The following is a 13,610-nucleotide window of genomic DNA, read 5'->3' on the forward strand; positions in this document are numbered from 1 at the left end:
CCACCATCTGTCTCTCTCCCTACAGAGACTGAGGGAGGAGAAACTAGGCTGAGACTAGGACAGAGACCAAGATGGGCAGAGACCAAGACTGGGAGTCAGTGGAGATGGATAAAGACAGAGAAACAGAGAGCCTGATACAGGGAAACATGTATAGAGATGGGGTCCGGGACTGTCTGTGGTGCGGAGCTCAGAGAGGGGTTTTAGGGCAGTGCGAGGTGGTGAGAGCCCCAGTTTCTGCCTCCTCCACAGAGCCTGGGCTTTATGCTTTAATACACTCTGGACCACTAGAGGGCGCTCTAAACCACCACTGCGCTAGTTATTGGCCAAACCTGGAAGAAGGCTGGCCCAGAGAGGGTGAGGATGCCCAGCAATACATGGGTCCAGCTGCAATTGCTGGCCTTGGTAAAAGGATAACAACACAAAAGGGTGCAAACCCTTACCTCCAGGTCCTGCCCAGCCTGAGTCCCAGCTCTGTGTTGATACCCACCCTCCCATGTCACTCCTTGTGGTGGCCTTACAGCCACCTACTCACCCCTGACCTGTTTCCGCTCCACTGCTATTGTTGGTTTCACAGCTGCAGAGAGAGGGCATGGAGCCACAGCAGGCTTTAACACCAGCCAGCTGGGATTCAAATATGACCTTTACCAGCTCCAGGCAAGTAGCCTGGGGAGTCTCCTTACCTCCCTGAGCCTCAGCTTGCTCATCTGAAGAATGGAGCTGAATAAATGTACCCTGCGGGTGGTCTTGAGGAACACGGATGGTATTGGGGAACATCTGATCAGTGCTTGCTACATAGTGGGCTTTCATGGTGGGTTGTAACCGGGTGTGAGACAGCAAAGCCAGACAGCTGGATGCTGGCAGGTCATGTATGCGTTTGTTGCAGGGATAAGTGGACCAGTTGCCATTGAGTGACACAAGTGAGCAGAGAGTCCTTCCTCCGCCTGGCTAGGGAGACAGAGGAACGATTCAGGGGTCAAAGGGTCAGATTCTAAAGACTCCAAATATATACATACTCTCATTCGCACTTAGGGAGGGTATTCTAAGCAGAGAGCACAAGGGGGCCATACCAGTGAGGGTTCTTCAAAGATCATTGTCTCAGGTCTTTAGGTAGGAGAATGGAAGGGTTTTTAGACAGAGGAGATTCAAAGTCATTCCCCTCTGGGGATGGGTTAGAAGAAACAGGGTGGGGATTGGGAGGCTACTAGAGCTGGAGTGAAGAAAACCATGAGAACACGTTGCAGGTCCTTGGGAGGGCCGGGCAGGAGAAGGCAGGGTCCATGGTGCTGCCCATTTCTGGCCCTGTCACTGGGTGATGGGGAGCAGGGGTTTGGGTATGGTGGGTCTGGAATTAGAGGGTGTGCAGTTGTAAACACGTGTCTGGGGGAAATGACTCCATGTCCCAGGAGAGAGTCATGGCTTGAGGTTGTGGACAGGAAGCTAAGGGGGAGGGCTCAGCAGCCCATGAGGTCAGAAGACCCTAGAAGAGCCCCAGAGCTAACAGATGAAAAGAGCCCCTAGAAGGAGAGGAGAAGGAGCGGCCAGGGGTAGAGGAAGACAGGAGGGTGCACCTCCCCCCCAGAGGGTGTCAGTAGGGTCACACAAGTTGAGGACCTAAAAATGTCCTCAAACCTGAGCCCCGGGAAGGCGGGGCGGGGCGGGGAGGGGCGCGGTGTTCGCTACGGAATCACAGCCGTGTCCCTGTGTCTGTGGAGGCCTCAGAGGACTTGAGCCGGGTCTGAGCTGTGAATGTGGGAGGACAGGTCCCAGGTCTGTGTCTTCCTAAGGTGCGTAGCGGAGGCGCTGGTGGTGAACGGGGCATGGAGGCTGTTTAGAGCTCCTTGTGTAAGCTGTTTGGCTAAGAGCCACAAAGGAACGGGCTGTGCGGGCCATTTAGAGCGAGGGTGGCCGGGCCCTGGTCACCGGCAGCCAAGAGCACGCAGACGCTGGGACTGCACTCCCGAGCCAGGCCGACCGATCCCTCGGGCCACGGCGGCCCCAGAGGCCCAGAAGCGCCGCTGCCAGCCAACCCCACGCGGAGCTAGGCGTCCTGTCCCGACGCGGGGCGCGCTGTCGCGATCCGGCGGCGCGTGACGTGGCGGGGGCGGGGTCTGGGCGGCCGCGGCGGCCGCGGCGGTCGAGCGAGCGAGCATCCTGTCGGCGCCTGGCTACTGCGAGGTAACGGGCCGCGGGCGGGCGAGCGGGGGAAGCGGGGCCGGGCCCGGGGCCGGGCGGGGATCGGGGCCGGGGCCGGGGTCGCGTCCTGGAGGCCGAACGCTCCACGCGGCCGCCGCCGCTGCCGCCGCAGCGTGCTTGCTGCGCCGCAGCTTGCGGGCCCGCCAAGCCGGGCGCGGGGCGGGCCGGCGGCACGTGAGACACGCCGCGGCGAGAGCGTGCGGGAGGGTGACGCTGTGCGTGTGAGAGGGACCGCGAGCGTGAGGGTGGCCCCAGGAGTGTGGGGAACCCTGAGTGTAAGACTGAGCGTGTGAGAAAACTACGGGTGTATGTGTGGGGGTGTGTGTGAGAGAGAGAGACCCCCCCCCCGAGTCTGAGAGTGACTGTGTGAGTGTGCAAGAAACACCCTGAGTGAGCAAATGACTGTGGGAGACACTCTGGGTGTGATGAGAGAGGAACAGGCGCCCTAGACCAGAAGGGGGTGGGGGGAGAGGGAGGGAGAGAGGGAGGGAGGGAGAGAGAGAGAGTGAGAGAGTGTGTGAGAGAGAGAGAGAACGAGAAGGAGAGAGAAACCCTGAGGGTGGGAGAATCTGAGTGTAAGGGTGACTCCAGAAGTGCGGGAGAGTCTGAGAGTGTGAGGGACACTGTGGTGATAAGAGTCCCCGAGTGCGATGCTGTGTGAGAGACTGAGAAATCCTGGAGGGTGAGTGTGATGAGAAAGAGAACCCGGGCTGTGAGCAACTGCAAGTGAGAAGGACAGCGTGCAGGGCTCCCTGGGGCAGGATCAGGGCTTCCTGGGATGCTTCGAGATGGGCTCTAGGGCCGGGGCTTGCAGCCCTGGCCTGTTGGCGCCAGGGGATTGTGTGCTCCTGCTTTGATGGCTCTCTCTTGTGTCTTCATGTCCTGTCACCTTGTTTGGTCATCTCATGTTATAAATGGAAGGAGATATTTGTAAAACATTCTGAGAATTCTTGCACTAAGCAAACAGTCTGGGTACCACATTGTGTAATGGTCAGTATAAATGGGAATCAATATTTAACAGATGTTTTTGAGTGCCCCTTGTGTGCACTGGGCTGTGTGCTTCGTGACACAGTTCAAAAGAATTCGGTCTCTGCCCTTGATAGGGGGGAAAAAAGCACTGCCAGCAAATCTAGCATCGTGGTAGCAGAATGCTCCACCATCTGGTGCTTCTCTGAGAGCTGCTCTCTGATTTGAAGATCTGGGAGGAGCAGATTTTTTGAAAGTCTGTGAGTGCTTCCTGAGCTCATTTTGTCTCTCTTTGCTTGCTGTGAAGCCCTTTAGGTGGAAACTGCCCAGGCTGCCTACATTACGAAGGTGCCCTTGTGGGCTAATGGCTTTTGCTTCCCAACTTTGTTCTCAGCCTGCCATTCAAGTTCTTATATTTGATTTCCCAGCCCTAACAAATAAGCAGAAAGCCACAAACACGATTTTTTTTCCCTTTCTTCCTTCTTCCCTGTCTGGTGATGAGTGTATTTTTATTGCAGACTAAAAGTAAATACCAGTTATGTGACTGATCTCCTTGGCCCTTCTTGGTACAGGAAATTTCCTGACCTCTGTCCTGTGTATTTCCTGCTATAGTCTCCAGGATGTGGATACATTTCTACAAAAGTGACCCAAAACAGGGCTTACAAGACCTGGGACTTAGGGAGCAGCAGCCGTCTAGAAATGAATGATTTGAGATGACCGGGCTAGTTCTCTGACACGTGTGGGCTGGTCGCTTCAGTTACAGTCCACTGTGGGTGTGATGGAACTTCTCAGTAATTGAGTGCTGCCCCTGCCAGGCATGTAAAACTTTAATTTTACAAAGGGAAAAATCATCCTGCTGCTTACTAGATTCATTTTTTTGATAAGCTGCCTCTTACTCTTTGTTACAGAGGTTAAATGGCCAAGACAGACAAATGGAATTAGGCCTTGCTGTGGAGACTTCCATTTTCTTCTCAGTACCTGACCATTTATGATGAGGCAGCTTATGAAAGTGTGATGTTTGCTTATTTCCTCACAGGTGAATATTATTGCTCTGTTCTCTATTAGATCTTGGATCTTTGCGATTTGTGAAGTTTCAGTTATTTGTGCACCATATGAATAGGATGCTATTAATGAGAGTGGCTCACGTATAATTAACAGTTATGTAACACTATATTATATAAAATTGTATATTAAATTTTATCATTTTCTAAAGAGCACTTGTGGTGGTTTATAATTAAAGATACTTCAGTGAGGTCCTTAAAAAGAAATTGAAAACCAGAGTCAGTGGAAAAGACTAGATATCACATACTGCTGAAAGTGAGGGTATTTATTCACTGTGATTGATTGCTGAATTTGATATTGAGTTTCCTGGTATCTTAGGTAAAGAGATAAATTTAGAGTTACATAACTTTTTCATTTGATAAGTGTACTATATATATATATATAGAAAGAGAGAGAGAAGGAGAGTTAAGCATTAAAAAATTAACACCTGTTAATTGAGGGAATATATAAATCTCAGAAAAGTTTAGAAAATAAAGAATCTACGTTTTCACAGTAGAGATTTTAGTATTTTTCTCAACAATATTTTCCCCCATAGTCATCAATTATAAAAGAGTTTTGTTTTTTTTTTCTGAAGATTTATTTATTTGGGATGCCTGGGTGGCTCAGTTAGGTCTCCGCCTTTGGCTTGGGTCATGATCCCAGGGTTCTGGGTTGAGTCCCATGTGAGGCTCCCTGCTAGGTGGGGAGCCTGCTTCTTCCTCTGCCTGCTGCTCCCTCTGCTTGTGCTCAGGCACTCTCTCTCTGACAAATAAATAAATGAAATCTTTAAATAAATAAAGATTTATTTATTTATTTTGAGAGAGAAAGAGAGCATGGGCATGGAAGGAGGGGCAGAGGGAAAGAAAGTCTTAAGCAGACTCTGTGTTGAGCACAGAGCCCAGTGTGAGGCTCAGTCCCATCACCCTGAGATCATAACCTGAGCCAAAACCAGGAGTCAGACATTTAACCAACTGTGCCACCTGAGTGCCCCTATAAAAGAGTTTTTAAATCCAGCTTTTAAAGTATTCTTTGTAACTGAACTTCGAAAGATTCTTCTTTCTTTTCCCCCCTGAAAATTGCATGTGGTAGTTTCATGGTTAAATTTTCATGAGGAAATGTTAGTAGTCTTATGAATTCCTTTGTTATCTGGTGCAGGAGCCTGTAAAACAGGATGAAAACCTACTAGAAAGCTGCATTGTGTCCTTACAGGCTGGGTTTAATGCTAGTTTTTCAAGACAGAAACTTAGCGGGTACACTGAATGATTTAATGGAAATTGTCTTCAATAGTGATTTTAGAGAAAGAGAGACTGAAAATCTCATACTGTGTGTGATCTTCACATACCGATTTCTCTTATCAGTTGGATAAAAATTGAAGGCAGGAAGATAGCCAGTTCAGAGAAGATGATCTGGTAAGATTTTGTTGCATACTCTTTTCCCCAAATACCAGGCTACTGAGTTGGAGATAGTGGCTTAGTTAGGAGCTCCTTGATTTTCAGCCCATTGTTGCAGAAGGTTTGCAAATCTGTTCTGTGGGGATAGGATAAACTATGCATCTCACACAGGTATGGACTGCTGTGGATAGAGTGGTGACTAATTAAATGCAAATGAATTCAAAACCGTTATTGTGGTCATAGTTGCTTGTTAAAATTTTTTCCCCATCATCTGTTATTTAAAGAACAACTACTTTGACAAAATGATGGGAACCACTGTCTCAGACTGAAGTTTGATCACTTCTCTTTACTTAAGGCTTTTTTTGCTTATTGTTCTGGCAAGTAAGTAGCTCAAGGTGTTAGACTTTCAGGAGGGTGTGTTGTGTATTTTTTCTTTCAGCTATTCTGTCCTTGGTATATTTTATTTAGTGATCATGGACTGAGTACTGAGCCTGTGCTAGGCCTTGTACTGGGTGCTGTTAAAGTAGATCAGGAACTCACAAACTAGTTGGGAGATTGAAGCTACGTAAATGTGACAAAATGAGGGGGCTGCTAAGCAGAAGTATGTACTAAAAATTTTATGGGGACAAGGAGATATATGGAGAAAGATGGCAGCTAGGCTTTTGGGGGAAAGGTAGGAGAAGAGTGTTAGAAGCAGAGAGCTCAGTATGAACACAGATGTGTCTGTCTGTTGGACTTTGGAAACCCTGGACTACTCCAGGTTCTGGAAACTGCAAGTAATTCATTGGGACAGGACCTTGGGTGGGACTTTGGGGTCAGGGGTGGGGGTGGGGGGACACTGTGATAAGGCCCTGCTAAGAAGCTTAGAATTGGTCTTAAAGGCCTCAGGCAGCACCTGGGGGAGTGTTCCTAATAGTGCTCTGCTACCAGCTGAGAGATAGGGCTGTTATTCTGTTGTGAAACTTGGGGACCCAAAGCAGTGTTTTTTCTGCTTAGAAGGTTGTCTCCCACCCCATCCTGTCCTGCTCTCCTGCGTGGAGGTAAACCTATTGCAGTTGCCAGTTTTTTTTTTTTTTTCTTTCCCACTCAGAATTCACATAATTACTTAGACAAGAGTTATGTTGGGACATTCCATTTTCAGGTCTTTTAGATCTTGCTGATTTTTTTTTTCCTCACACTCTACATGGAGCTTGATTGAACTCATGAGTCTGAGATTAAGAGTCTCATGTTCTACTGACTGAGCCAGCCAGGTGGCCCTAGATCTTGCTGATTTTATGTCTACGTATTCTATTTTGGCTGAGAGAGGTGCTTTGAAGTCTAAATGTAATTGTGGATTTGTGTATTTCTCTTTTCAGATCTATGATATTGCTTTATGTATTTTATGTATTTTGAAGCTATGTTGTTGGAAGAATACACATTTGGAATTGTTTTCTTGGTGAATTAACCTCTTCATCATTATGTAATGTCCTTTTTTATCCCTAACAATATTACCTTTTTTTAATTTATTTTTTTTATTAACATATGATGTATTATTAGCCCCAGGGTACAGGTCTGTGAATCGCCCCTAGCAATATTTCTAATTCTGAAGTTTATTTTTAGTCTAATGTTAATAATAGCTACTCCAACTTTCAATCAGTGTTTGCATGGTTTATTTTTTCCTATCTTTTCCTATCTTTTTACCTCTAACCTTTAACCTATCTTTTTTTTAATAATTTTTTATTTTTTATAAACATATAATATATTTTTATCCCCCGGGGTACAGGTATGTGAATCACCAGGTTTATACACTTCACAGCATTCACCATAGCTTTACCTATCTTTTTATACCTATAACCTACTGAGCCACCCAGCCGCCCTCCAGTGTCTTTATATTTAAAGCTGGTTTCTCGTAGACTACATGTTGGGTTTTGCATTTTAATGTAACTGTCAGTGCTGTCTCTTAATTCGTATGTTTCGATCATTTCCATTTCATGTTATTATTGGGATGGCTGGATTAAAATCTTCCATCTTGCTAGTTGTTTTCTGTTTTCTATTTGTTTCTTGTGTTCTTTTTTTCTGCCTTCTTAAAATTTTTTTATTATTTGAGTATATTTGATGCGCAATGTTATATTAGTTTCAGATGTACAACATAGTGATTCCACAATTCCATACATGCTCACCATGAGAAGTCTAGTTACCATCTGTCACCATACACTGCATTACAATATTATTGACTGTATTTTCTATGCTGTGATTTTTAAAAAATGATTTTATTTATTTATCTGAGAGAGGAAACAAGACAGAGAGGAGAGTGTGAGCGGCAGAGGAGCAGAGGAAGAGGGAGAAGCAGCCTCCCCACTGAGCAGGGACCAGATCCAGGTCAATCCCAGAACCCTGGGATGATGACCCTAACCCAAAGCAGAAGGCAGATACTCAACCAACTGAGCCACCCAGGCTCCCCACCTATATTTTACTTTTATGTATGCTATAAATCCACAATTCATTGCTACTATTTTTACTTGAGGCAGGCGATTATATTCTAAAGCAAATAAAAATAGCCACCCCCCAAATTTTTTTTTCCAAAAAGTATTTTTTTTTTTAAATACCCAGGTGCCCCTGATTACTTTGCTTCTTGATAGTAGGTTGTTTCTCTTGCCTTTTGTTGTGTTGCTTGTAATTTGTTACTGATTGCTAGATATAGGACTTAAAACAGTAGAGAGTGAGGCAAGTACTTATTCTGGGTACATCTCTTCTTTTGTAGGCTATTAGAGTGGGAGTTCCAGTCGGTTAGGAGATGAGTTGGATTTGGGTTTTGTTGTTATGGTTACCTTAGATGCACATGGGAGCTTCAAATTCCTAGGTTTAGGATGGGTTTGCTGGAGGGAGGGCTTTTCCTCAATGTTTATGCTTTACCCTCAACTTTAGGTCTTTCTTTTGTTGCTGGATGCTTGCTTACCTGTTGGTGGGGAGCAGGGATTCTCTTGTTGTCTTGGTTCAGCCTCAGTGTTAGGCAGGCCCTGTTTTTCTGGGTCTGGGGGGAAGAGGGGTGAAGATCTTTCTAGTGATCTTCCTCTGGCCTCAGAGGTAGAACATTTCTGATGGTCCGGGTCAGAATTTCCTCTTTCCTCCAGGCTTAAGGGTTGTTTTATTTTTCTTTTACTCTGCCCCAGCTGCCTTGGAAAGGACAGAGTTTGCCACCCTTTCCCCAAGGGTGTAAATTTTTATTCTTTAGAAAAGACCTTTGCATTTTTCCCATAGTACTGATTGCTTTTCTTCTCTAGGCTAGCACTACTGAGAAGCAGTCTCTGGTCTCCTACCTAGTATTTTTTTTTTTAAAAATATTTTATTTATTTATTTGACAGAGAGAGAGATCACAAGTAAGCAGAGAGGCAGGCAGAAGCAGAGCACAGAGCTCCATCTGGGGCTTGATCCCAGGACCCTGAGATCATGACCCAAGCTGAACTGTCTAGTATTTTTTATGAACATCCAATCCTCTGAGGTCTGTGGAGAAAAACCTCTGACTGTCTATGCTCTTGCTAACCCACACAAGACCTTTAGTAATTCATTAAATTGTACCTGAGGTCTTCTTATTTGCCTACATGTTGGTCGCATCATTCTCCATGTGCCACAGGTGAACCGGAGCTTGCATCTCTACAGGAAGGTGCCTGTTTTTCCTTAAATTTCAGTCCAGTAGGTTGTCCTGTAACCTCAGTTCTCTGATGGCGTCAAGAAAAATTATGGTTTTGTAGATTATTTGTTTTTTTCTTGTCATTGGAGTTGGAATGATGCTTTTCCCAGCTTTCTGTATCCTACATGGATAGTTAGAAGCCAAGGCAATTCCATTTTATACTAATTTTATTTTCCTGTGAGATGAATTTCTCTCCTTCCCTGTGATATTATGAATTAATAAGTATTTGGTCTTCATCCACTGTTTCTAGACACAGTTCCTGTAATTTCCTATATAAGAGCCATAGGGGCATTTTCTGTTATATTTGCTTTTGCTCTCAATTCCTGAAATAGCTCCAGGGCAATGAAAGTGAAATGGATGTCTTTTGTTATTTATATAACAAGCCCCTTTCAACCTGCCTCTCAGTTTTTGTTAATGAGGTGATTTTTGGAAAGCATCCAGATCTTCTGAGGATGGGGGCTAGTTGCTAGAGGAACCAACTGTGTGATTAAGTGGTTCAAGCTTTCAGTGCAAGGAGAAGGGGGAAGGGAGAGAGGGGCTAGAGATTGAATCTGTCACTAATGGCCAATGATTTTAATTAGTCATGCCTTTGTAATGAAGCCTCCATAAAAACCCAAAAAGGACAGAGTTTGGAGAGCTTTCGGGTTGGTGAGCAGGTGGAGGTGCTGGGTGAGTAACTTGTCCAGAGATTGTATGGTACTCCACTCCCCTTCCCTTATGCCTTGCCCTATGCATCTTTTCCATCTGGCTGTTCCTGAGTAATATCCTTTTATAATAAACTGGTAATCTAGTGAGTAAACTGTTTTCTTGAGTTCTGTGGGCCATTCTAGCAAATTAATTGAACCCAAGGATGGGGTAGTGGGACCCTCCAGTTTATAGCCAGTCAGTTGGAAGCCCTGATAACAACCTGTGCTTGTATTTGGCATCTGAAAAGGGGGCAGTTTTGTGGGACTGAGCCCTTAACCGGAGGGAGCTCTAGGTCAATAGTGTCAGTGATGCAGTTTTGGAATATAGGTGAGGTTTGGTGGGGTGGGGTCTGGAGCCAGCAGCCAAGAAAGAATTCTTGAGACATCTTTGGTGCAAAATGCTGGTTTTATTAATGCAGGGGGACAGGGTCCTTGGGCAGAAAGAGCTGCCCTGGGTGAACATTATACTCTGCCTGCCTCAAGTCATAAGGACACTTAATTTTATCTACATTTCTTTCTGGAAGTTAGGTTATTGATAAGAATGTTTTTTTCTTGTAAATCACTAAGACATTTGTCAACTCCTGTCCTGCAGAACTATAATCTCTATAAATTAACCATTTGTTTTTCCTTCCCTTAGCTTCAGGACAGTCAGGAGTGCTGAGGAATGTCACATATATCCCACCTTAGGGATGGGGGTTGTGGGGTGTCAGCTTGTGCTTTGTCCTCAGCTTGCCTTCTGCTCCCTCATCATCAGGATTGAGTTAAATTGTCTGGTGTTGCCAAATTGTTTGATGTGTAGAAAACCCATACTCCGGTATCAGAGATCCAAAAAGAATATGTGGGAGCCCCAGCCTCCTCTCCCCATTTAGCTAGGGTCTGACTCAATAGGGGGGAACCTGAAGTAGTCTCTGGGGCCAGGTTTCTCTGCTCGCCTCTCTGTTGAGTTGGGTGGAAAAAGGCAATCTAGGTCTGCACCTGACTCATGTGAGAATATAGTCTCCTCTGCTATTTCCAAGTTTGTTTTCATGGTTGCTTTGGCTCATCTGACGGACACGTGAAAACAAGTATGTACCCACATGCTTGTGCCTGCAAAGGAAAATCTGCATGGCTTGGTGCCAAGAGCAAAAGGAAGAGTGGTGTGCCTTAAAGCCAGGTCTTATCTAAGCAGAGGTAGGCTGGGAGTGAGGGAAGGCTTGCTAGTGCCCCCAGAGGAGTGTTTTCACTTATCTCCAGTGCAGACCCTGGCAGGGGACCGGGACAGGTAAGGCAGGAGTTTTGGATAGAGCTGTGGAGACTGAACTTTTCCCTGAGAACTGCTTACTCTTGAGTGGCTATTCCCTCACTCTGAGCTCCGTGAGCTAAGTTTCTGGCACTTCTATCTTTATTGAGCAGATGAGAGGCTTCTGGGAAGATGATGTACTGATCTGATTCCTATCTCTGAAGTTATCTCTGTGACCTTAAAAGACTGATTCTTGGGTGGGAATAGTATGGCTTACAGGAATCCTTTATCCAGAAGATGAAGTGGGAGTAAGTAGGTGATCTGACTTCCTGATTACTGGGGCACAGGGATTGGGAGCAGGAGAAGTTCATGCTGAGTGCAGATTCGGGAAGGTGTGTGTTTTCCTCTGACAGATTCTGGGTTCTTCATATATAAGTTGTTGTGGAATCTAACTTCTTTGAGGTTTCTGGACTGGCTCAACTCTAAACCAAAAGTAGGGGTATGTGCCATCTCCCTATGGGATGCCTTCTAATGCCAGGTCTGTGGATAAGAGAAGCCACATAGCTCTGACTGGGTGTCACAGTTTCTGGGTCCTGTTCTGGGAGAATCTCTTTGCAACCCCAGATTGTAGTGAGGGGCATGCTAAGGAGGAAAACAAAGAAATTTATAGCAGTCAAGCCCCATGTTAGGGTGCCCTCTGGATGTTCTTTCTCCATTGGGTCTTAATTATATTCTCTCTCTTTTCTGGGCACTTTGGAAAAAGAGATGTGTTGAATGGACAAGCAGCAATGTAGGAAATATGATTGATGTTGTAGACACAGCAACACACAGGTGTGTATTTTCATGAAGGTCCTTTGTTTGTTCTAGTCTTTGCATCGGCTCTGGTCTTAGCATCTTCCTAGCCTTTCTTGCCACCTGCTGGTGTTCTTTGCCGGCCTCAGAGTAGTTACAGACTTGTCCACATGTTGCTGGATACTGCAGAAGTTCCTGTTTATGTTTGGGGGAGGTGAGTGGGTATGGGCAGTGAGAGATCTATCAGGCTGACTAGGGCTGTGAACCTGGTAGTGAGAGTCTGGTCTTTACAGGTTTGTAGGTTTTAAAATGGTAAGACCATTGGCCGCCTGGGCGGCTCAGAGGATTAAGCCTCTGCCTTTGGCTCAGGTCATAATCTCAGGGTCCTGTGATCAAGTGCCCTATCGGGCTCTCTGCTCGTCGGGGGGCCTGCTTCCCCCCTCCCTCTACCTATCTCTCTGCCTACTTGTGATCTCTGTCAAATAAATAAATAAAACCTAAAGATAAATAAATAAAATGGGACAGTCAGACCAAAAGTACACCTCAGGGAGAATCCATGCTATGGATAAACCCAATGCCAGCCTACCCTCTGTGTTAAGCCAACTTCCAACTCTCTATTGTTGGAAGTTGCCATCAGCTGAGCTCTTACAGTTATCTCTTGGGAGCACTATTTATCTGCCTACCTCCATTTATTTCTCTGTGTCCTGTGGTGGAAACGGAAACAACCTCATTATATTTAAGTCTGTGGGTAAGGCATGCTGTTCGTATATAAGAGGTTGGCTTTGCCAGACTAAACCAGAGACTCACCAGCTTCTGCCCTTAACTAACATGCTTATATTCTTTGGTATTCTTTGCCAGGCCACAGTAAACACGGGTGTGAAGGAAACATTTGCCATGGAAGCCAGGGAACTGGAGAGCCCCCCACCAGCCTACCATCTTATTCCAGAGGCCAGCCAGCCCAGGGAAGATGTCAACATGAAGCCTCAACAGACTGCAGAAACTATGCAGCTAAAAAAGGAGATCTCGCTGTTGAATGGGGTCAGCTTGGTGGTGGGCAACATGATCGGCTCAGGAATCTTTGTCTCACCCAAGGGCGTGCTGGTATACACTGCCTCCTATGGGTTGTCATTGGTCGTATGGGCCATTGGTGGGCTTTTCTCTGTTGTTGGTGCCCTTTGCTATGCAGAGCTGGGGACCACCATCACGAAGTCTGGGGCCAGCTATGCTTATATTCTAGAGGCCTTTGGGGGCTTCATTGCCTTCATCCGCCTGTGGGCCTCCTTGCTAATTGTTGAGCCCACCAGTCAGGCCATCATTGCCATCACCTTCGCCAACTACATCATCCAGCCCTCGTTCCCTACCTGTGATCCCCCGTACCTGGCCTGTCGTCTCCTTGCTGCTGCTTGCATATGTAAGTCTGGGGTTTAGTGGGGGAGTATGTTTGAGGGTGTGGGTTCCTTTGATAATGGTAGTGGTACCTGATACTCGAACACCGTATTTTGCTTTTGGGAGGAGGGGGAAGAGAGGCATCTTATCTTTTGTCTCTTTTTTTCTTTTTAAAGATTTTATTTATTTAAGAGAGAGAAACTGGGCAGGAGCATGGAGGGAGAGGGACAGGAAGAGGGAGAGGCAGATTCCCTGCTGAGCAGGGGGCC

At 46.2% G+C, this 13,610-nt stretch overlaps 1 protein-coding gene across 7 annotated transcripts in view; it reads left to right on the forward strand.

The window, feature by feature from the left end:
• The first annotated feature begins 1,678 nt into the window (after nucleotides 1-1,678).
• SLC7A6 (solute carrier family 7 member 6) overlaps nucleotides 1,679-13,610 on the forward strand; it is a 35,709-nt gene continuing 23,777 nt past the window's right edge. For 2 of the 7 annotated variants that reach the window (XR_004281355.1, XM_032325213.1), the window contains exons 1-3: nucleotides 1,799-2,175; nucleotides 4,068-4,195; nucleotides 12,814-13,366. Coding sequence is in view for 6 of the 7 variants with exons in the window: in XM_032325213.1 (XP_032181104.1) it covers nucleotides 12,850-13,366 (517 nt within the window). In the remaining variant the exon portion in view is untranslated. The other 5 variants (XM_032325211.1, XM_032325210.1, XM_032325209.1 and 2 more) reach the window with 5 other exon arrangements.

The sequence above is a fragment of the Mustela erminea genome, chromosome 19 (assembly GCF_009829155.1).
Source record: "Mustela erminea isolate mMusErm1 chromosome 19, mMusErm1.Pri, whole genome shotgun sequence".
Classification (NCBI taxonomy): Eukaryota; Metazoa; Chordata; class Mammalia; order Carnivora; family Mustelidae; genus Mustela; species Mustela erminea.